This window comes from Ciona intestinalis, chromosome 2 (assembly GCF_000224145.3).
Source record: "Ciona intestinalis chromosome 2, KH, whole genome shotgun sequence".
Classification (NCBI taxonomy): Eukaryota; Metazoa; Chordata; class Ascidiacea; order Phlebobranchia; family Cionidae; genus Ciona; species Ciona intestinalis.
The window spans coordinates 5643626-5669360 of NC_020167.2; the positions used below are offsets into that span (position 1 = coordinate 5643626).

Genomic DNA, 25735 nt, shown 5'->3' on the forward strand with positions numbered 1-25735 from the left:
AAATTACCGTTCATTTTGGGTTTGCATTGAATACACAGGAAGTATGTCGTACTCTTATCAAACACAAGTTTAAACATTGACGAATAACACTAAACGATCTACTTCCAGTTTTTAGATCTATTTTTTGCCAACTTTATGAAGTCCCTGATCAAAAAAATAAACCTATTCAAATATTTTTACAAAATAGGCATTGGAGCGATGTTCTCACCCTGGAAAAGTTGGACGTTCCCCCATATCATAAGAGTCCTGCAGCTCCTTTACTTCATTAGCGTGTCCGGGAAGACGGAAGAGGCCTTCTTCTATAAGTCCTCCATGGGATCGAATGAACTCCACGCAGTTCTCCACGATGATGGGGACTTGTCGGCGGGATCCTCGGCTGCTGGAGCCAGATCTCGATCCCGTGGATGTTGTTCCACATCCGGAAGAGTCAAGACGACGGTCGTATCTCATCGTTTCGTCCAAACGTTGTCCGAAAATTCCTAGCAGGAGCAAAGACAATTTTATTTTAGCATTTTGTCGGATTACATAATGTAGTTGTGTTATTATCCTTTACAAACATATTGACACTTTCCTGATTTTTGACACTTTTTCTGATATTTGTTTAAAAAAACATGTTTTTATTTGAAAACAAAACGGTTAAAACTATTGATCATAAATATTTTAAACAAGCGCAAGAAAAATTATGTTTAAATTAAAACCTTATACGAGAAAAAAATGATTTCACAAATTCAATTTATCCTAGTGGTTTAAAAAATATTTCAGTTGTTGAAACATTTTGCAAACTGTGTGCCTTACCTCCACCAAACGGCGCAAGGATAACTCTCCGTATCACTTTTACCCATTCCTCCATGTCTGCTGGTGAGTTGGCAGATAAAACGTACGATTCGTGGTTGTTGTTTGGTTTCATTCTGTCTGCTCCTGTGAAAAAAAACATTGTAATGTTAACACAAGCGACTTAAAAATATATTGAATATTTTTCAATAAAAATATACGTGTAGTTTAAACCCAACTTGCGTGGGACAGAAATCATTTCGGTGAATACATTGCGTTGTTTGAGTGAGTTTAAAAGCAATCCTAATGAAATATTTCGACAAGACCAACTAGTTCAGCCATCTTTCTAAAAGAAATTACAAAATCGAAGGAAATTATCGGCCCACCATTAGTACTTGGACTCTGCGTCCACTTTATTCCCAAAGCAATAAGACAATAGATTTTGTTACAGACGTGAAACAGAATAGGTGCAGACAAGAGTCTCCAACTTTGGAGCGACTGCTACTTCTAAAAGCGTTCGTCAACACCGATATAATGGTTAACGGATATCCAGTTCTATTAAAAGCACTTCTGCCTTCTCTGTCAGGCGGCCAATATCGGTAAACCGATCAACAGTTGCGTAAGCTGCTGCCAAGTAATCCTAATCGTTTGTATACGCGAGAAAGGATTACGACCGCAAAGTCTCTTCGAGTGGCAAGAAAGGAAAAGTGTGAACGGGATTAGAAGTCATTAGGTAAACCAACGGTACCGCCCCATCGATTCATCTTTAGCGTTCGAGCTGTGTCGGTTTACGCGTATCAAAGCTTATATCTTTAACGTAGCTATGTCTGGTATGTGAAGAATATAAATACGGCAAACTATTTTTCCTGTATCTAATGGTACAAACTTGACAAACGCTGAAAATTTAGGTCAAATTAATAAAAAACATACACTATAGACGTTCGAATTTACTTGGTTTCGCAAAACAAACCTTGTCGTCGATACGGTTCATAAAGCATTTTAAAACAGAGCAGAGGGGTGGGGTTAATTCCCCGAAGTGTAGGTCAAATTGACTTAACGGATTTACGGCAAAACTATCGGGACCGAAATGGAAGCTCGACACGTTTCGTGTGAAAACGAAATCTGACAAAGAGAGACCTGGTCCTCATGTGCGTGATATTGGTGCCTGACATCTGCACGACAGACCGTCGTGGCATATGAAGCGGAATGATTGGGGTTACTGTTGCCGTGAACGAGCTCTAAGCGCATTACCAAGCTGTATTATTTCAGTAATAACCAGACTCATGTTTGTGTTGCGCCTAATGGGTGGGGTTTAGGAAATAATGACAAAACAACCTGCATTTAAATTCAGCAAAAATGATACATAGTATTGGCGCTGTCCAGTCGTTAAAAGTTTCAAGCTAACAAACATATTTTCTTATAAGTCAGTAGAGTGAAAAGTGACATGCACAACTAACAGCAGGTCACAGAAAGATTGATGGCAGTGTCGTTTCTAATTATCTATGCAGAGCCTCTTTCTAGCTTGCGGTAATAGATAATGGGATCACACAACATTAGAAATGCTACGACGCACAGATCCTTGCCAGGAGCTTCGGTTAGGACGACCGCACTGTACTTGCTTGTTATTATGTCAGCAACTCCATGTGCGGATCTGTGTACAGCTAAACATAATCTTGCTTGTTTCGACACAACCGCACTGAGACGCACAAGTAATCAACTGGGGCAAAAGGAGGAAAGAAATTTGCGATACGTAGCCCACATACACACACGGCTAAAGATAACTACGCTCATCGCTAAAGATAAAAATTCTACTTACGGTCAAAGTAGTCTCGCAGGAAATTCATTTTTCTGCCCACAGAAGCACAAAGTATTGCTATAAGCCTAGCACAGTTTTGAAAATACTTATACTTATAGACTTCACTTTTTACAGCTTTAATCAAATGTATAAACCAGCAACGTTCTATAAACACAAACGCACGCAGTCAACATCAACTGTATACTCCTGCTGTTGCTGCTCGCTTCCTATCGCGCGGCGTACAATTACATCTCATTTGTCTCGCGTATAATGGAGAGTCGACGTTTTAATTTCCCTTCGCTTGGCGAGCAATTTTCATGCCGGCCTATTAAATCCCTCCCCGTTGTGCGCTGGATATTTACGGCTCTTGGACTTGTATTTTAAACCCTACACCGCCGCGCTCGATACATATAACTTAATACCCGTTTATTTACGCGTTCCTTTCGCTCAGACCCTGAGAAAACTCAAAACTTGAAACAAAAGATTCCTCCACGGACTGATATTCCTAAGGGAGTTATCAAACCGCAATAAGCTACCAAAGTTTATCGTTTTAGCTCGCATTATCTCCCTAATACCGCCCAGCAGTGCATTAGGTGCTGCCTGCTGTAAGACAGTGATGTTGTTTCCTACACTAGCCTACATACGGTGAAGACTTTATGCTTCTACCCTCGCCCCACATTCGCATGAGTCAAGCACTGACCGAATAAAACGTACGAATGACGCAGGTCAGTAAAACACCTTGAACACCTGTTCGCTGTTGACTAACCGTTAAAATAGGATTCTGTATCAACTTTACACTTGCGCCCATAACAATCTTTTGTCAGTGCGATTAATTAAACGTTTAAAGACAACGAAAACGGAAGTGGGAACCCTTTGAGCAGAGCCCTGTATTCCAAGAACGATAATCTGGATACGTGAAAGCATGTCCAGTGCTCCCGACCACAAACACGAATCACTTATGCAGCCACGCATTGCCCGCATTTGAAATAAACTTATGGCATCACTGTTTCGCAGAGCTAAGATAGAACGCAACCACAGCAATTCGGAATACATGCATTAGCGGAGAGGGCTTGGGAAATACGGTATGTCGGTATCCCATATTCTTTGAAGATGGATATTAGCTGCATAGGTTCTCACAAACTATGGAATCACATGGGAATTTGTACCGGACTGAATGAAGCAATGCTCATAAATTGCGGTTTTATTACAAAGCTTACGTGTATTTTTTCTGTTAAATTCTATAACGAAGCGTTTTGTATGAACTATTATACGTTTCGTAATATAGTGGGGTGGGGGAAGAAGGGGCACCTTTAGCACATAATATCCAAAAAACTCTAATCGTGTTTTAAACAATTAACAACGGTCTATAGGAGTCACGAGGATACGGTTTATAATTCTTTTAATGTTTTTTGTTTACTACCAAATCGGACGATAAAATACAATAAAAAAGTGTCCCATCTCCCCCCACCCTACTATATTAGTTTATACGACCACCGGAATTTCCTAAAGTTTCGTTAAAATGCCAAGAAATTCTTATGTAGCAGATTACTATAGTTAACCATAGTTGCCCTACAGATGACATTAAAGGCCCGAAATGCGATCTAAATCTCATTCTCATTACTGCTGCTTGTTGCTGCAACAAAACGCAATATCTGCATCGGTATTTACACTATTTGTTTAATATAGGCTTACTATAAAGGGCGATGTCTAAAATTAGTAATTAAGTTATTACATTTGCAAGCTAAAATTTCAAGAGAAACACCTGGGCATTTATAGTCGCGATTTCTTTCGCGAAATTGCAGCGAGGTATTGTGCATTATTTGCAGCGGTTTATATAGCTAAACTAATAACCCTTACCCCATTTTTGCATTATCTATACACTAAAGTATCAAATTACGTCTAATGCGAATGTACATTAACTATGCTTTCCTCGTAACGAGCGCATTAGCTCTGTCGCACGCCAAGATATTTTCTTAAACCTAACTCGGCCATTACGCTGAAATGTTTCGTTCTATCAGTCTGCTTGGGTGCGATTAGGCCGTTATGCACTTTCACTACCATTAGCAGAATACGATAAGACCTTAAGACCCGACTTTAATGCTATCAAGCAAAAGGGCTATAATATTTAACATTCTGCCAGTACACGCGCCTCTCTAATGTACTAGAATACTAGATATCAATCCGATACAGACACAACTACAGACTGATATTTACACATCCTTTACACAAGCGATCAGTCACTCGGGGAAACCGTAGGCTCAACATAGGCTGTTAGAGGTAGTACAACTCTCCCAGTTCGTGGCTTCTCGGTTCAGGTTTCCAGACCTTCGTACAGCGAGGTGCTATGACTAAAAATACTGCGGCAGAATTAAATCATCGCAGAACTACCCAGCACTCGAAGGTGACGTGTTTTGTTGTACTTGTTGATGGGATTTGCACTTTACTGCCAAGGTGTTTTGTTAAGTAAAATGCACAACAAAACTATTTCGTTGTCATGTATGTATGTAAATGTGTAACCATTTGGATACGTACCGCAAAACAAATTAACAGCGTGCTAAGAATTCAATTGTACGCGTTGTGTATTCTATTTCACAACATCCGCCCAATGTTTTCCTTAAACCACATTTTTACGACATTACGGAATGATTAATTATAGAAAACTTGCGCAACTTGGTCGTAAACGAGATTCGTTTACCACTGAACGTTTGAATGGGTGACGCACCTTTTAGGAATTTTTCAACGCGGGTGTATTGTAGGAAATTTACATATACTGTCGTATGTAATAGGTATGGTGGGGTGGATGGGACACCTTTTGATTTTATTTTTCCCGTTCCATTTGGTCGAAAACAAAAAAACATTTAAAGAATTATAAAACCGTCTCCTCGCGACCGCCATTGACCGCTTGGAATTGTTATAACACAAATCGGGTATTACGTGCTAAAGGTGTCCCATTTTAACCCACAGTACTTTGTAGGCTTTTGAGAACAAAATAATGATTACGTCGCGCTTATTGACCAGCGGTATATTTCATAAAAAGCGCTTCGCCAGCGTATATTTCATGAATTTTTCTTTAATCTGCAACAGATACACGACGATTATGTTAACATGTTTAACCTAGTCGGTGGTCATTTGATTGACGTGCTGGCGAAACCAGGTATAGCGTTCCCAGGGCAGAACAATGCGTAAACGAATCTCACGCTTCTACGCCTTCTGTCGCGACTTTCGCGTCGATACTATGTATCAAATCTGCGACAGTGCTTCCAATAATAGTAACATGCTAAGCTCGGTAAACGTGTAAAGAAAATTCGCACAAAAAATAACTTGGTTTAAGTAAAAATCGAATCTTCTAAATTTTCCTAGTTATTTTAACTTACGTTTAATTGTCAGCAATTTCGGGTTATTTTTTGGAACTAACAAAACTAAAACGTCTGAGAACACTGAAAACATAAACACTCAATGAAGATAAGAGGAGGGTCGGATTACAGACGACAACGGCGGCGTTAACGTTCTCACTTCGCACCTGTCTACGTACTTTATCACCATTAAGTTGGCGGTTTTAATACAATTTAGTCACAGTGGACACTTGGCTGACATGGCACTAATCGTTCCACGAATGATGTTCACGGGAAAAATGTAAGTCCAGTAAATCCAAATTAATGTACCAACTAATGAGTATACGCTGTGGGCATAACTTTCTTTACAGTATAAAAGCTATACATGTTGAAAATTTTATGAACAGTAATCGAAATTGATATACTATAACCAATAAGCATACTCTGGGAGCATATACCTTTCTCTACGATAGATTAAAGCTACAAGTGTTACACTTTCTGCTTAAGACTGTTTACTCAAACACTAGTTCAAATAAAACACGGTCTCTGACCTTCGCGCATAACGATGCCGACAATGACCCGGGGTCGACGGTCAATATTTCGCGTTGATTTACGAGGAATGGGAGCCGTCCATATCGTATTTAGACAGCTAGGCAAACAAATATAACGAGGCTGTCAAACTATTTCTAATTAGGCGTGAACGTAATATAAATTATGCCACTAATGTCTCAGTACTGATTTAGAGGCTTGCGACTAATTCAGATAACACCTGTTATTAGATCGGATGCCACCTGTGCTGCTTCAGCTACATTTAAGAGGCCACTTACTGGCACTGTATATCCACGCATAACTGTTCCAATGTGTGTACAGTCGGATAAGTGGTTTAGAAACACAGCTTTTCACGACCGAAAGTGCCAGGGATCAGTACTGTGGCCATTATACAAGTAATTACATGAATTCTGTCATTCATAAACAATGTCAGTAAATACACACTCTATTTGAGTATTTGTACACAATCAGGGACTGTTTAGAAGATAATATAAAAAACTTACCAGTGTTGAAAGGAAGATACGGACCAATTCTGTTAGCTTTGCCGGAAGTGGTCGTATTTTCATATTTAGCGAGCTTCGAACTCGATTGCTTATGACTGGCTACGATTTTGGCGTTTTTGCCAGTGGCTTGTGCATGCGGTTTAATATACACCAAGTCATCTTTAGCGTCGACGTCGCGACGATTTTCGTTTTTGTTTAGACCCCGGTTCACCGCCTCGATTGACGGGAACGGAGGGCTTTGATTCCGGCCGGTGGTGCGGTATGGAGTCAATGGGCCAGTCGGGCCGGTCGGGGTATCTTGCGGATTATGGAAGGTGAACGAGGATCGACGATGCTGCGAATTTCGACCGGAATGGACCGAAGTTCTTCCCGAAGAAGATCGATTTGCGCTCGATCCTCTTCGACGAAAGCGGGTCGGGCATAGACTAGTCCTTCGCTTGCTGATTTCTGTATGTTCTTCATGTATTCCACCAGCATCGCTACCATGAGTCTTGGCTAATGACCTCGAGGACACTTGATTTCCTCTGCGGTAATCTGCTTCGACTTGCCCGGCAAAGTCTCGGTCATCGACCCGATAAGAGTCAGAATCCAACGGTTTCTTCTCATTCTCGTAGTGATGCATGCAGCAATGCCTAGGGCACTGATGGCAGTGACAAATACTACTACAAATTGCACCCATTTCACTACTGCGACCAAAAAAACAGAATACATTAAACTACAGACATACACCTGGCATCCTGTCATACACCTCTCTTCCAATAATAACTTCATGATTTGGAATTTCTAGGCCGGCGCCGTCAACTTTTTCTCGCCGCGCTCAGCTCTCTTGTTTTTCTCGCCGCCGGCGAATTAATTACTACGTAGGAATGTAAACACTCGCCCTGCCTGCCGTGACGTAATCGGGCGCGCGTGCTCGAGCACAACTGCCATGTTTAAACGTAAACACTGATACACTTGTTACATCACAATGACACGCTAATCAGTTTCATCCACGAATTCACCAAATAACAATTACTAGACAATAGAAGCAAACTTAATACAAAGAATGTAGTTTTATGCTGTACCTACGACTGTATACAAGAACTAGATCCGTTTTTCATACTTCGCCGCAATCGTATGTTTACAACAACAATTTCCATAAGAGGAGAAATGCGAGTCAAACACCACACACGTGGCTTTATACGAATCTAAACTTTTCTCTTTGTCATTAATCCGTTTAACTTTGCGGCGAATACTGGCGAGAAATCCGTAATAATCCGGTGCACGGTTCCAAGCTTGGCGCCAATCCACCTCAGACCTGCAACTGCGCTGTACCTGTTGCCTCGCGCTTCCTATCAAACACACTGCATGCTGTGGTAATATGAATCTGGTAGGAAAAACAGCAAGGAAACGCCTCGCGTATGGCGGTTTGACGCTTAACAATAGCAGCGTCCTATACGCACAATCTGCTACAGTTCTGGCGACCCTGGGAGGATTTGCAGCGTTGCAACGTTATCTCTTAAAGTTGTTTTTTTACCCATTTTAAAGCATCATGATATGGTTCTATCACCGCTCACGCAACACAGTGAAGTTTATGAGTTCAAAGTCTCTGTAACTTCTAGCAAAGTTTACCGTTTACTGCGTGTCGTTCCGATTTTGGAACATGCTCTTAAACTTTATTGGCACAGGCACGTCCGAAATAATCATTGCGTCACTGCACTCGCGTAATTACGTGCAGAAGAAAATCGCAGACTGCGCAAGTCGTTTAAAATTCGTGTCAATCTCCAACGATCGTGCGCCAGGTCTTAAATCTCAAACACAAATCTCATCCAAAAGTAATTTTGCAATTCGCATCAACTATCACGTACGCGTAACGGATATGACGTCAAAACCTGACCATTTGGCAAGTTATACGAAGAGTTAACGTTGCCCATAAACAAGCAAGGCAAATCGAACCGTTTCGTCAGAGTTATTCATTTAAACCTACCAGACAGGCACAAGTGTACAACAACATGTATATGCAACTTTAATCCCATCTTATCTTAAAATACACGCTGACCCGTTTTGGTTGAATTGAAATCAAAACGTACACAGACTACTGTAATTCTTGTACACTGAATCCAATTATAGATACCGTAGTCGAAGCGACAGGAACCGAAAACGTAGACCTTTTGTCACAACACAGCATTCCAATGAACTACACCCTATCCATATTTGGAACATGCGTAGCCCGGGGTAGGCCGCGGTTGGGAATTAAACGGCGCCGCATTAAAGGCCAATTAACATACACGTTTGTGGCTCGAGAACAATTCGCGTTATAAATGATTCATGCAGTCCTGCCCTCAGCCGAACAAAGCACTGTTAACCTCGTAATTACTGCAAGAACAAGACAACACTGTACGTTTCGAGGCACCTTTGCTCTGGGTCATAAATTGTGCGACACCTTTACGAGATATTCGCTGTTGATCCAGTACCTGAAATTTGCATTTATACCGCAGTCACACTGGAATGTACAACGTTCGCTAATTTGTATCGATGGTTACGTTATTCAGTTGACAGGTGTGGTAGTCGTTGAAACACAACGTAAAACGCCCTCGCCGATGCTGTGGTCTATAAAACGCAAAACATGCTACCTGCCACTTGACGGATCTCAGCGTAAACTAAACCTCCTGAGAAGTTGGAAGAAGCACGACCCGCTTGGCCGTGACAGTGCCGAAAGTCCATCGCCACCTGAGCTACGACCTGCGCTCGTCTAGACTCTTGCGACAAGTCCATATCTGAACGCTCGCCCCCCGTTTTATGCGTCACGCAATCGCCCTGTCATTAAGGCTATTCAAGCGCAGCGAGGCGTGACGGGACAAAACAATGACGTCTGTGATGTTGGGCTCTAGTAGGGGAGCGAGAAAGTGTGCAGGGTCGAAATCAACCCGGAACAATGCTGTTGACAATGTACAAGCGATATAATGCCAACAACAGGGTCGCAATCATCCCACTGACTCATCCAGCGAGCCCTCCAAGAGCCAACATCGAAGTATTTTATCATTCGTTAGTCACTTCCATATCGTAAAGCCGCAAAATACACAAGGGTGGAATATGAAAAGATGGTCGTTGCGATTCTCATTGATCGACTCGTAAATTCACGCGTTGTTTATCCAACCGGATGAAAGAGCCACCTTCGTCTGCTCAAATACGACCAATTACAAAACCACTTCAATGAGTGCCGTGCTACTGAAACTATCAAATCATGTTACGATAGTCACCGTCGGTAAACAAAATGAAAGTGCTATATTTACAGATTAAACTAACAGGGTCAAAAATGACTAACTTTCAGAAAAGAAAAGGTGGCAAACGTACGCGTTATTGATATGACGAGCACCGTGAGAAAAACGGTCACTGCTCATAATGAAGACACATTTTTGAGCAGTGTACCAACACAGTCACAACACGATTAGTTGAAATTTTGCGGCGAGTACAAGAATCTGCACGGTCACGATTTTGTTCTCTGAAAGTTATGACTAAGCTGAAGTGCGCTCAGGAGCCACTCGCCCAAATAAACAAACACGTGTGTTCGAACACAAGTGCCGCGCTTCGTTCCATTGTGACGTCACCGGATATTCCCCGATTAGTCATGATCACTCGTTAATTTGACTTCAGTTCCCGGTTCTGCAATGTTTATTATATATAACTATGCTGTGCTGAGGCTCCGTATCCGTCCGTGACTATGAAGTAATAATGGATAAACATTGAACTTTTTCTGACAAATACATCTCATTTCCTTACTCTAAAACCAGACAGACTACTGCCTTTGAATTGTAAAGACTTCCTTTGCCGTCGTTGCCGCGTTTCTTTCCTTCCAAACAAACCAAATCCTGTCGTACAAGCCAATTCAACTGGAATGGTTCGATTTTTCACTCGCTTTGCTAAATTTCAAACAACCAACACTAATTGTACTGTGTTTTGATCGATGCGAAGTTATCTGCTGGTTGATGGCTCTGGACGCCTTTACGCGATCGGGGAAAGTGGCTTATAAGTGCTTGGTGAGTACACAGAACGCACAGAGCACCTGGACAATGCATCTCTATCAACCAATATTTGAGTTTCTCGCTGGCCGCGCGAGTTAAAAACTCTGTAAATTTAAGAAGGCTGGATCGTGTTGAGTGAAATACGGCTGAGTAATGCCTATTATGGCAGGTCTAGAAACATTGATATTCGGTACGTAGCATTTCCCTCACCCGCCTAATCCATAATTAGAGGTTCAGATTCACTTTTCTGTCGAACGAAAAACTGAATCGATTTTAAAGAACTTAACGAGCGCCTTTGCTAAGCCCGCGACCTGATGCAATCGCTGCTTGGGTAGCGTTAACGAAGCTAACTACGGTGACGAAATAGATATTGTGTACATCCTAACGCCGGCGAAGTGCCAGTAAAATAAAGTAATCTGTTTGAGTAGAGTGGTTTTGTCGCAAATTCTTTTCCGTTTTACACCGAAGCAAAAACAGAGGATGGCCATCGTTGCGCTTGGTTGGCTACAGGTTTTGACCCCGGATAAGGGACCAATAAGCTGCGATACCGTGACGAAAATAAAACAGCTTGACGATTTGTTGACTTTAGAAACGGGATTGAAATGCAGCGACATTCCCGGCATAACGCGGTCGCTGGTCAAATTTGATTAAAGTGGCAAGACTTGGGTTTAACTGCTGATTTGCGCAGCTGCGAAGTTCACTGTTGCCTGAGTTTAATATTAAAATGCGGATTAAACGAGGGAAGGGCAAGCACACACCGCATTCCATTTGATCTCGGCCGTGACTTATATGTCTGAAACCAACGCTCGCAGCTAGTGGCGCAACTGTAATATGGCGACAACATCATGCGCACAAAAGCTCGCTCTGACGGAACACGATGGTTCAACTATAAGAGAAACCTGCTCCAACATTTGCCCAACAGTTAGGTTATGAATTACTTGCTGTATGTTAAACTAAACGACAATTTAAATTAAACCAACACAAACAGCGGTGCAAGAACAACGTAGAGAGCGAAATGCGGGAATTACAGCTGCAATGAGCCATCGTGCTCGCGCGTGCCGAGCTGAGAGCTCGACCATTGCGACCACTTGGAAGTAAAGCAATCTTAAGCCTCTTCACTCAGCAGGTTCAAGAGCTTCAGCTCTGCTCTTGGCGCTTACTTTGTCTGGAGTTTATTGAAAATGACAAATGATCGACTTCCTTGGTGGAAGAAATCCACCACAGATTGATCGACACAGGCCAAAGGTTCGCCAGCTTCGAAGTGCTGCTGTTCAAGATGGCGAAACATGACGAAAAAGCTTAAAACGTTTTCTCTGCTCGAGCAAGCAATAAATGAATGTACAACACGACTTCAAATTTCAAGTATACATATTGCTTATACTTTGCCTGGTTATCGGTTTTACAACGTGGGGAATTTCTCAAGTTTCGAGTTTCATTTTAACGACTGTGGATTAATACCAACCGTCGCGAAATTGCTGTTCGACGATCGTTGCTGCTGAATTATTTGTGTCAGTATCACTTTCACGGATTCGAGCTCCGCTAAACGCACGCGTGTTGCTCAACAATTATTACCTGGGTAAACACAGACGGCCGGGAATGGCAAATAAAGGACAGACATCAAACATAACTGGATGACGAAGGTCGTGAACGTTGGTTGGGTTTCAGTGGAAAGCTAGCTTTGATTTTTCCGTCTTTTAAAGATTAATATTTCAACTTTGCAAACACGCGCCAGTAGTGGCTAAAAGGGGCAAATTACAGATTGGGCACGTCAGTTTAATTTTAAAAAAGAAACATTTTAATTCAGTCTTTTCTAATACAAGCTTTAAAAATGGACGAGGAAAACGAGTAACAAAAAAATAAAAAAGTTACATATCTGTGGACACTATATATAATTTTAATCCCGCATGACAAAAATAAATTTCTAAAGGAAGTTTAAAATGAACGAATTGAACGTGGGAAAATGTCCGATGACGTTACCGTTCAGACCAGCCACGTTTCGCGACGACTTATTTTTCTCGTTCAAGTTTAATTGTGGTTTTCAACGGAACTGTTCTGGTACGACCCGTTATTACCGGGCGGACGCTTGTGTCGTAACAGTAGGCATTATTGTTTGACTTTGCAGAAACAACGCGACCTACGTGAGGTATAAAATATGACTTAAAAGTCGAAGGTAAAGGGATATCCTGAGCCGCGATCGAGTAATTATGCGGTAAAAAACGCGTAATTATGCGAAATTACCAAAAAATGTCACACCTGTGGTACCAGGAAAGTAATTTACGATGTTCAGTGCGATTGAAAAGGTAAATTAAATTCCTGCAAATTTCATTAAGTGGTTTCGTTATTTTATTTGAACCAAAGACACCACCGCGCAGCAACCTTACGGCTTGCAAAGTCGTCTTAAACGTTATAATTGCTTCGTGGGTCAGGTTATGATCAGACACCTGGTTGTGACAGGAGGTTTTCAAAAGCGCTTCATAAACAACAGCAGTTAAAGCGATTACTGACGACAGTCTACAAGTGCAAGCGACCTTTTCACGTGGCATTATCCCACGAAATCCGGACGGATCCGGTTTTATGTAGGTTTACGAATAGAGATGACGCACGACCCCTCTTTAAATTCATCTAAAACTGACAAAAATCGGTTGCCTGCGACTTTACGTATGCTTTGTTTGTTGCTGATCGTTTTCTAAAGAATCGAAAGAAAAGTATACTTTGTTTTTACGTAAAGAGCGATTAAAGTTGCGGGCTTGCATTTCACATTCCCATACCGATAAATATCAGTTTTTAAAAACAAATCACTAGACCACTCTACACTGTGCGATAAGAAATTGATTTGTTTCCATCAATACCAGGATCTAGCCAGCATGTGCGACGTTAAGAGTACTACGGTTCCGCCTCGTTGCACTGGAACGATTTTATCTCTAAATACAAACAGCACGTGCTGGCTGGCTCTCCGTCGCAATTTAACCGGTCTCGCAAAAGGGGAGTCACCGTGGCCAGTACTGCACAGTTTATGCGACCACAAATATTCAATGGAATGCATTCGTTAATCAGCAACTGTTGTTAGTTACCTCAGTCTCCTAGTTTAACCCCCTTTTTCTGAACTATTCCGATAAGCCTTTACATTTCGTCCTTATCTGCAACTGTATGCACCAATCATCGCACTAATTAAACTCCCGCAGCTACAGTTCGCCTTAATCTCGTAACTTCCAAGTCTATCTAACTCGTTATCAACCGCCGCATGTTGAATATGCGAGTTGGCAACGGCCTGGGGGGATTCGGTTTCCCACAGACGCCGTGCCATCTTCCCACAACCATCTTTTTAACCGGCGGAATTCGAGACCCGGATATATTGCAGTGTGGGCGAAGATAAATGATTAAACCGCGGTCAAACAGCGAAATCTCATTGAACTGTTTTACGTGGGTTTTATTAATTAATAAGCAGAATAGCAATTGTGCGTATCAGATGTTTTTCGTTATGTAATGAACCTGAAAGTGAACACATTACTCAGTAGCGCAGTATAGCAAAAACGGTTAACACTATCATAACAAATTGGTCAGACACGTAATTACGTTTTGTTTGGCAGGGGGGTGTGCAGGTGTCGCCAGCGAAGCTAATATCTCGGCCAGCAGCATGTTTAATGGGGGACGCGGCACGTGAAGGAATTTAACAAATGCCAATAACCGGTTTATGATGTTATTGTGGTGAAGAGCTAAGTTATGACGATGGGCTACAAACATTGCGACGCCACTGAAAGCCGTCGTTGCACGTCACAATGCAAGGCGTTTATTACGCAATGTGGGTGAAAGGTGAAGTTGAGTTAGCGCTCGGGGGGAGGGTACAAAGTAACTTTATACTTTAGTATGACATATTTAAATGGGGTAAGATGAAACATGTTTTCATTCCATTTCTCGTCCAATTGTATAGTAAACAAAGAACATTAAAACACAACTGTAGTCTGATGACTCCAAAAGGACGTTGGCAATTGTTTAAAACACGATCAAGGGTTTTGAATATTATGTGCTAAAAATGTCCCGTCGTCCGGTACAACTATATATTATGTGCTAAAAATGTCCCGTCGTCCGGTACCCTAACCCCTAACCCCCCCCCTACTATATGTCTCGGAACACTGCAAATGAAAAACTTTATGGGATATTTTTTACAGCGAAATGAACTTCCCCAAATATTCCGTCTATTGTGATTTAGTGCGGCCTATTATTCAACTGTATTTGCGCAGTACAAGGAACTGGCAAAAGTCAACGGAATATTATGATGTAACAATGGTGTGCAGATTGTGGGTGTTAGGTTTTATCACAAAAACGAGCAGCCGGTTACTTGGCAGTCGACATCGGTTTATTTGCGTGTACATTGAGCCATAAGGGTACGGTGAAAAGCGTGCAAACCAGACACAAAACAAATACAAAAAACAAACAAGCGAAGCGTCGCTTCTCAATTAGAGGGAGCGAAGCACTCGACACAATGAAACGGTTCGGGCCATTTAAATCTGGTATCGCTTAAAAGCACCGAACTTACACGGCTCTCTTTGTAGGAACACAAACTGAAAAGAATAGGAAAAGATAGCTTTCACAAAGACGACGCTTTCCAACGGCAAATACCTGTGTTTTGAACAGCAAAACAGCGAGTAAACACCTTAGTTAAAACGGCTTGCTGCCTTAAACTGATATTAAAACTGCTACGCTGCCTGATAACACAGAAAATTAATAACTTTCTGAAAGCAAACGTCATTCGTTCTGAGAACTTCGTCTATATCTTGTTTTCCCGCACACAAATCAAACACTTAAGTTATATAACGGCCACGAGCTGCAGTGGAAAGGCTACGAAAGGTGTTGTATCGCCAAACATCTCTGTTTAACAGGGGCAATTAGTAAACCGCAACATTTACTGTAAACACGCGTCTGCTTCCTGCATTACGCCTGGATGTCCGGTACAAACAGCACTCACAAGTACCACTATATGCCTTATACTAGAGGCAACTTATGCAGGTCTTATACCCTGTAAACGCTACCACAGCGACGTCTGTCTACCTTCGTTGCTTTAAGAAACAAGAGACTACACGGAAAAGACCGACGAACCACCCCGGTGAAAAACGCTAAGAGGACGACACGTTTTTGAGCAATGTTTATGTTGGTATATGGACAAGACGGTTGTAACGAAGAATTTATTCCGTGATCAAAGATATAGTAAGGTTGGGTAAGACGGGACACCTTTAGCTCATAATATCCAAATATCCTGATCGTATTTTAAACAATTACCAACGGTATATGGAAGTCATAAAGAAACAGTTTTATAAGTCTTAGAATGTTCTTTGTTTACTTCCAATTGGGACAAGAAAATAAAATGTAAAGGTGTCCCATCTTTCCCCACCCTACTATATATAAACACCTTAAAATATGGTAGCAAACGGCAGGTTAGTTTAGTTGCACAATATGCTGCATTATAAGTTCCACTTCTACTTGGTTCATAAATTACAACCTTCAGGTTATTGACCCAACTAAAACTAGAAGAACAACATGCCATATCTTGCTCATAAAGGTGCCAGCCGTTTAATGAACGTTGCCCACTCATTTACATATAGCGGATATTCAGTACACAATTACAACGCCACCGTCGCAATAATTGCGCAATCTGTGAATTCCTAACGCCCAGTGTTGAGAGGTTTAACCTAAAAAGATATTCACCGCCTCCAATAAAAAGATTTTAGAGAAGTTAAAAGGTACACGGCAACACTGCTAAACACAGACATTACGAGGCTAATTTAACTGCTTTTAGGGGGGTTGCCGAACAAAATTTACGAGTGTGACTTACGGCTAGACGGCTGAATTGAACCTGCGGCGGGCAACACGTGCCAATAATATAAAATTCGACAATGAAAGAATCATTGTGATGGTGTTATCCGCGCATTGTTACTTAGATCTATTAATAACCGGATCAATGGCAACCGGGATAAACGCTTCTTGTGTGGGATTATAGGCGACATTGTAAGCTTTTTAATAACTTCTAACTTGACTATAGAATGGTCTGTCTTTGACACTAATTGGAGATCTTGAGAATTTGCCCGTGTACTCAGTCCCGTTGATTGTCACATGCTTGTCTAAGTTGGACAACCGACAATATAAAGTGAGCGTATCATAGTGATGCTATAAAACTTAAAGCGTGAAGTGAAGCGAAGTTACCTGAGTCAAATGCCTACTCATCTTTATTTATGACTCAATGTATAATAGGATGGGAGAAGACGGGACACCTTTAGCACATAATATCCAAATATCTTGATCGTGTTTTAAACAATTAACAACGGTCGTATAGGAGTTGTGAGGCTGCAGTTTTATAATTCTTGGTATTTTATTTGTTTTCTACAAAATCGGACGAGAAAATAGAATAAAAAAGTGTCTCATCTTACCCCACCCTACAATATAACTTCTTCAATTTCACTTCAAATGTGGTCGTTAACACCTTTACTAGAGAATTAAGAAAAATCGCACAGTTAAGTAGTATCGAGTTCAAAGAGTGAAGATTTTGCATTGTGGTTGTATAATACCCGTATCTGGTGCACCACTGTAGCGAGCAGAGTTAGACGGTGACGCAACCAGGGTGAAAATCGATCCGCAGTCACCGGTTTTACTGCGGCGGCGGTTAAAGTGAAACCTATTCTCGGTCGTTTGAAGAAATTTACGACAAGCCGAACAAGAGCTTATAAAAACGCAAACTACCAGCTGCGCTCGTCAACTTTGCCTCCTGAACTTGCCTTCTCGGTTGGGCAGCGACCAGGAGCAACGATTGAAAAACTATTATAAAGTTTTTCACAATTTTAATCGGAAGGTCTGGTTACATTTTTTTTTGCTTTTTTAAAATGCCATTTCGATGTCCTGCTATTTAAGTTTCAACAAGCTTCTGAAACAACTGTTTTTTTTTTCTTTAACCATAAGAAAACTCCTATAATAAACATGCTGCAAACAAATGCTGCGCTAAATTTTAACGTTTAAATCTGTATCTGGTTACCTTTTTCCAGATACACCCTCAAAAGGCTCGCGTATTTGTTAACACAGGAAAGCACGGTCGCCGCATAAGTGTAATAATATCTACCCGAGACGGCTCTACCCTTTTATTTTAGTGTTTCCATATTTGAACCACGGCTGATACTCTGAGTGAAGCAGTTTTATAGTTTGGAAACACTGTTGATATGTAAGTACACGGTACATTGGAAATGAAAGGCTTCAAACGGTGAAATCGCTTGCTTGTATTGTAAACCAGGCTTTTTTAAAACCTTCCGTTTATTTCGGAAGCATAAATTGCAGACAAAGTGTTAAAAAGAAGCTGCAAATATTGAGAATTTGATTTACCACAAAACTGGTACACTGTTTGCCAAATTTGAAAAAACACACAAAATATCGTGGGATTTGCTTTGATAAATGGGTTAGAATTAGTAAGTAACTCATCTTTAAGATTAAGGGTAAGCTTACTACTGCAAATGGGTCAGAATTCAAAGTCCAATTGACCTTCTGCCCCCTGCAGTGACCTTTAACCCCAAGTCACGTGTTACTGCCCTATTGAGTGGACACACGATACTGCGGTCAAGAAACTAAAACCGCATTCAGTAAATTACTGAAAAATTTAATCACGTAAAAAAAAAGATTCGTTCTCCTAAATATATTAAGTAATGTAAAACGGGGTAATTTTTAATTCTGTGTTATTTCTCGTGCTAGACTGTTTTGCTGGTAAATATGGCGTCTGAAAACCAAAAATCTCCACTTGTCTTTATATATAGCTGTCATAACTGTATGGGTAAATTATAAAGTTTAAAAACTACAATTGCCAAAATACGAGAATGTCGGCCAAAAGAATTAACCCTAAACATTTATTTAATTAGAATATTTAAATTTATAAACACATTGGTCACTGCACGGGTCTGCGTAAGGTATACTGACGGCATCAAGTCGTATCGGCTTCCATTTTTCATTAAGCGTTGTTGACCGCGAGGCAATTTGGAAGCGGCGTTATCAATCGGCACTTTAACGTGCAACAAAGGTTCATAAAGAATCTATTTTTCAACGCGCAAAAGGAACGTCTAGCCATTCTCAATAAGCAGCATTCAGGTGGTAATCTAGGTAGCGCACATCGACCAGGAAATAACATAGGCCGCGGCGACTCACAGACGCCGAAAAAAAGCGGACAAAGTTTATGACAGACTGCGCGTAAAAACGGTTGCCGATATAGAGCCTAAGTGGCAGCAAGTGTCGAGGTGTTTAAACTAGGCCAATGTCAGCCCCCTTTATCTTAAACACTTAACATATATATCAGAGCAAATTCCAAACGTGGAAATGGGTAATTTATTAAAATATAATTGAATCCTGGCTGGATCGTATGTTACAAAGGTCTTATTTGCTTGTATCGAACGCAAACCTGTACAAGTTTAAAACAATAGCAGCAAACTCCCACTTTTCGAGCAAATATAGGTTTACCGGAATAATGACGTGAAATGCGGTTTGTAGGTTCCTCGCTCAAGCTGTTGTACCAACAGAACTAAGGTTGAAGGGTCGTACACCAATCTTCCAATGAGCAATGTTTGGATTTCATAGAAATCTTATAAACGGGTAATATCCTGAGTGCGGGGACCGCAGACAAGGTGCAACCACAAGCGAGATGGTTATTATACTTCGTAATCGGTTTCCGAGGCAGGGGTTTGAATATACATTTAGGAAATTAACGCCGCCTGAAATGTCATCGGTTAGACGACACCGGTGGGTTAAAATAACAAATCATTTTCATTGTAACATGTAGTAACCAAATTGGCTGGCAAATAATAAATCGCACTAGAAACGAACTGGTTTTACTGAAATATGCAAACTGCTCTTAATTATCTTGTTTCAGCATTGCTAATATTGGCAAGATAGGTGTACGAAGCCCTTGGAAAGATTTTATAAACAGTCGGCGATAAATTGTTGAAGTACTTGTTAGGAAAAGCTCTTCAAACGTGGAGTGTTCTATCATACAAAGCACACACGTCAATATAGGGGGGTTACCAAACCTATGGAATTTCTTGATTGCAAAGGTATTCAAACAAAATACATGATTCAGACACTTCAGAAGTTAATTGACGTTCTTGACTACAACCTCACGCGGTCTAGTACCCTCACAACCCCCTGTGAGGTCCAATTTCGCCACAGCTACGCATATTTCAATGAACATCACTGTAATTACTGATAAACCCAATTCTATCATCTTAGCAGACACATTAGTGTAGACAGAGAATTTGTAAAGCTAAACAAGTATGTAGATAATAAATACTTTAATAGTGTTTAGATTTGATCTCAATTATTTTAGCACACACATTATTATAGAGATTTGGTAAAGAGAAACAAGTATGTGGGCGACTAACCTGGCGTAATTTCGAAGGTGTACTTGTTCGAGTCCTTCGCTTTTGCCGGCAAGACGTTAACTTTCGATCCCAGAAGCGGTATGGTGCCCTGCATTGAAAACCGATTTGTGACAAAGAATCAGCCAACGCGACTCTTTAATACTTAGCCGCAAACGACGAAGTGCAAAAAGAATTTATGGCGACATTTAACCCGCATACATGTACACAAGGTAGAACGTTGCCACTCTATATATAAAACTTACACGTTTATAGTATAGTAGGATAGGGGGAGACGGGACACCTTTAGCACATAATAACCAAATATCCTGATCGTATTTTACACAAATATCAACGGTCTATGGGAGTCGTGAGGATACGGTTTTATAATTCATTGAATGTTTCTTGTTTACTACCAAATAGAATAAAAAAAAAACAGAATAAAAAATGTCCCATCTTACGCCACCCTACTTTATATACCCGGCAAAGTAAAATATTGCTTTAAACTTACCAAGTGCTTGCTTTCCGGGTCTTTGTAATAATGTAGCGAATCCCCCTTCACCACAAACCAGCGTTCGGACCAGTTCTTAAAATTGTTACTGCCGAGCTTTTTTAAATATCCACTCTTCAGCCCCTCCTGGTGGCTGCTACTCGGGCTACCTTTATGTCCGGTAGGTAGTGTAGAAGAGTTTTCTTGGAGCGGCGAGAGCTTGTAATCTTCCCCGTGGCCGTTTGAAGAAGGACTATTGCTGAGGTTCGCGCTGTCGATACTTTTTCCACTTCCAGTTCTGCAAAGACAAAGGAATGTAAGCAAAAATGCTAATAGAAAGTAATAATTACTCGAAAGATTTTATTAATCAACGATAATGCGTTGTGTGAATGGTGTTAAACGGTCACTTCGGAAGTGTTAAAATAACATTGTGTAAAATTAAAATCCTCCTTTGAAAATACCCATCTCCGCCTTTCAGTGTACCACAACACATAGGGAGTGTAGCACTTAGTTAACCATGCATAATGTATGCACGTGATGCCATTACACATTGGGGATAATTAATCGCGAAGCTCTTCAAGCTGTCACTCAGCTGGCGCATGCATTGTTGATCCCATAGCGGAAGACAGCAAATAATATAAAAAGACTACAGCAATTATAAAGAAGTCATACAGGTACAAAACTATTTTAGTAGAAGCAACCAAAGTGAGTACGATGAATCATTTTAACTCGTGATTATAATTACAACACATATGTAATAACCAGTGTCATTCACGGGTAACAAATATAGCTCCGTTTGCGACACTGTAAAACCAGTTAAGCGTATTCATCGGCACTGGGGATTATAGGAGTAACGTACAAGTGAAACTAATACACAGAGGGAGAGTTTCTCTTACGTCATCGGGCCGGGATTGTGGTCAGATGGGAATTTGTGGCAATGAGAATACTCGGTTGGGAATTGGAAGTTTAATACGTAATAGCGGCGATGAAATCTCGCCAACGTTAATGTAAGACATCAAAGGTACAACGGCCTGGCAGCGGAACTAGCTATATGCTCTCAAATATTGCCCAGTAAAAGAACTCGCGGATTGAACTGTATTCTGTATATAGGAGGGTGGGGAAAATGGGACACCTTTTGCGTTATTAAATGTTGGAAACATGATCAGGATATTTGGATAGTAGGTACTAAAGGTGTCCCATCTTCCCCACCACACTAATACTATACAAATAAATAATTACATGACCAGAAAACATAGGTGTCCTTTCCATAATAAACCAGGTTAAACAACTCTTCATCATTGAATCAAATTAAAATTATTCATTCCAAACATTAAACCAAGTAAACCACATCAAATTCGCTATGTATATGAACAAGATGTCCTTATAACGGTTTCCGTACAACTCAGAACCACCCAGTATAGCACCCAATATTCGTATCTTACCGATCGTCTAAAATAAACTATACGTAAACCACATCGAATGTGCCGTGTATATGAACAAGAGGTATATAATAACTATTTCCACCATGTACACAACCCTGCACGTCCAATATTCTCCTCTTACCGCTCATCTAAACTGCTTGATCGACGCTTTTCCACGGCTGACATTGGCCGCCTCTTCGGTGAGACGATTGGGGAACGCGGGAACACAGAGTCCGACAAACCCGGGGTGTCCGACACAGACTCGAAGGAGAATTCCGCGGTGTCGGAACCCTCGCTACACCGATCTGTAGACCGAAGTTTTCCAGTGGCCATTGATAATCTCCGCGTATATTTCTCAACGCGTTGTTTCATGGACTGTCGGCCCTTCTTGAATCGCATGGATGGCCCGGACATTGTGTCGTTGTTCATTTAATTTGGCAAGTTAGAAGAATTCCTCAGTTTGCCAAGTCGCTCTTAGACTTTGTTCCAAATAAAAAACTCAATATTCCAAAGCAAGTAACATTGAACCAAATACAGCACGTTGTCGGTCATTCTTTTTAGACTTACACCTAATCTGTGTCATTTTACAAAATATACAAATAAATAAAACAAAATCATACACAGAATTAAACAACTTGACTTCTGCACATTTGACAGCCGTGCCCATTAGCGTGAAATCGGTTAATTAAGTCAGATTGACAACGCGGGTGATCCAGCTAACGCGCTCTAATTAATTCGCTCTGGTTGCGATTCGAACAATGCTAAGTTGTTATTGTCGACGTCATAAATAGTGATTGTACAGCGTTAGTATCGACCGCACTCTAAAGTTTGTGTTCCAAGCAGGAAAACGTGTCCCTCCCCCACAGTGTTATGTTACCATAATCTCACGTGCCCAATAAAATAATGCAGTACACAAACATGTTTCGAATTACGGATGACGTCAAAATATTTAAAACCGTTGGACCACGCATTAAAACAACACCATACAGAAACCAATACTAGGCCATATACCCCTTTTCATCGTCAGTTCTTATGACTTACAGCTATGAATCATTACATATGTCGAAGTTAGTCAGCTTAATACGTGAGGAATTGCAACCAGCGTCAGCGAAGGAATAGCGGAAACTGGTTCGAATCATTAAGTATCTACGCTCCAAGAATCTGGGCTCGAAACCTAAATTTGATTGACGCAGTTGTTACATAAACAAGGACGATGCAAACTCTCAAATTTATGTCACAAACTGACTGCAGCAATACTCTTTCTTCTGTTTTCTGTCATGTATAAAACTGACTGTATAGCAACAATACACGTTCTGTTGTTTTCTGTTAAGTATGAGGCTGACTGTAGCAATACCTATACTGTTGTTCTAACTTGCAGTTCTGTGTTAAACAATCATTACTGCTGTATCACGCTGTGCCTTTCTGTTCGGTCAAAGCACAACTTGTAAAGTGGAGTGCTGATAGCGAACGTCATGCGATCTGTCGAAGTGATGACAGGCAAAGCTGGAGTTGTAACTTAAAGCAACAAACTGTAATGCTGCTACATATTGGTAATAAACAATGCAGTCTTACATGATGCCTTCTTTAACTTATCTAAATCAACATATAATAATAACTTAACTTGTCTCTTCGATTACGGTAGCTAAGTTTCAAAAATATGAAAAGACAGGATATATTGTGACAAAACAACTGTTGTTAAATATCTTATGTTATATTTTACTGACATGGTAACTTTTGGCTGACAATTTTAAAATAAAAGCAATATGCTATGCTGTGTCGAATCCACTGAGCGTATAACATGAAATGAGAATACTGATAAGCCTATGAATGAATTCTGAAAGAGCTGCGAGGAAATTCGGAGTAATCTATAAAACCGCAGCACTCCCGCAGAATTATACACTCAAATGTCGTCTGCATTAAAACGAACTGACCCTTAAAATTAACACTCTGAGTTGTTTAATGAATTGAAATCCTTTATGGTTACGATTAGTTCTCAATAATCCGATTAGTTGGCAATATGTTTATAAATAACTACGCTGGTAGATTTGTTAAGAGCCTATAGTACTGTGGGGTAAGGTAGAACATCTTTAGCAAATAATGTTTAAATATCTAAATAACCTGATTGTGTTTTAAACAATTAACAGAATCTATCGGAGTCGTGAGATACGGTTTTATAATTTTTTGAAAGTTCTTTGTTTACTACCAAATGGGACGAGAAAATAGAGAGAAAACATGTACCATCTCCCCCCACACTACTATATGCAGTCAGTACTAGAAATAGTTTAACTAAGAGCTCTAAGACGACAATTCTACACAATAGAATCGTCTATATTGGCGTGGGTTTGTTGCAACACTAACCGCCATCGCTGATTTCCGGCAATATGGTATAACAAAGTTGGGCTCTCACATGGGAATCGCTGCTATATTCTACTATCTAGCTTATATTCTATATTTTATCTAGAAGTTCATGTTTTTATTGGCTGAGACGAAAGCTAAAAGCAGTTTCGAAGAATACACATTGCTTAAACCTTCAGCTTTTAACGCTTTTTCCTTTTTAATTAAAATTCCATAAAAACGTCGCTCGCTGTCCAACACAATTAGCCTCCTAAACGCAACCAGATAGAGAATGACGCACCCGTGCAAAAAAATCGAAACTTAGCTTCTAGTCGCCGAAATTCGGTGAAGTTTTGCAACAAAACCAACTATTCGAAAATCGTTCATAGAAACTGGGACAACCGAAGCGCTTATGCGTATACAACGTATACAGTGAACTTTTAAGTGCACCGAAAAGTTTCTGACGCGCAAATAGGCACATTTTATAGATCTGACACTCAACTGCGCATGATATATAAGCGATACCTCATAACTCAGATGTTATGTAGTAGGGTGGCTGGAGGAACACCTTTCATTCTATTTTCTCGCTCAATTCGGTAATACACAAGGAATATTCACGACTCTAATATAGCGTTGTTTTGTTTAAAAAACGATTAGAATATTTAGATATTATGTGCTAAAGGTGTTCTGACTTTCCCCCACTACATACATATACAATGCGTCACAACCCATATGACTGCTGCGTAATACTTTAAACTTTTTTAAAGGTTTATCAAATGACCCTAACATAATTGCACTATCAGCGTAACTTGAACCAATATAATACAATCTCTCATACAAGGAATGCAATTAAAGAAAAACCTACAATACTTAAGCAGTTAAAAGATCATTTTATTACACGTTGCCCTCAACTGTACCGTTGCGCTGCTCAAAATAAAGAAAATCGTTACACCAGCTAACACAACGGTGCGAATATACGAACCACTGAAAGTTGACTTATAACAGCAACCAACGGCGTATGAGTTACTGAAATTCAGTAACAGGCAACAGCTTCACTATGATTTCCTGTTATACGTAATAATACTTGACTCATCCTCCTTCGATGTGGAACAACTGTGCTCTATATTGCCACCATACGGAAGAAAAATACCATCAAAAACAATAAAAA

The 25735-nt window shown here is 40.5% G+C and overlaps 1 protein-coding gene across 5 annotated transcripts in view; it reads right to left on the reverse strand.

The window, feature by feature from the left end:
• Positions 1-25735, reverse strand: part of LOC100175245 (rho GTPase-activating protein 22) — a 40053-nt gene that overhangs the window by 4734 nt on the left and 9584 nt on the right. For 3 of the 5 annotated variants that reach the window (XM_018817641.2, XM_018817639.2, XM_026840025.1), the window contains exons 2-5: positions 20834-21110; positions 20347-20434; positions 796-918; positions 209-479 (exon numbers count right to left, since the gene is read on the reverse strand). In XM_018817641.2, the coding sequence (XP_018673186.1) occupies positions 209-479; positions 796-918; positions 20347-20434; positions 20834-21110 (759 nt within the window). Of the gene's footprint in view, positions 1-208; positions 480-795; positions 919-6950; positions 8106-20346; positions 20435-20833; positions 21111-22375; positions 22825-25735 lie in introns of those variants that run through there. The other 2 variants (XM_002131565.3, XM_018817640.2) reach the window with 2 other exon arrangements.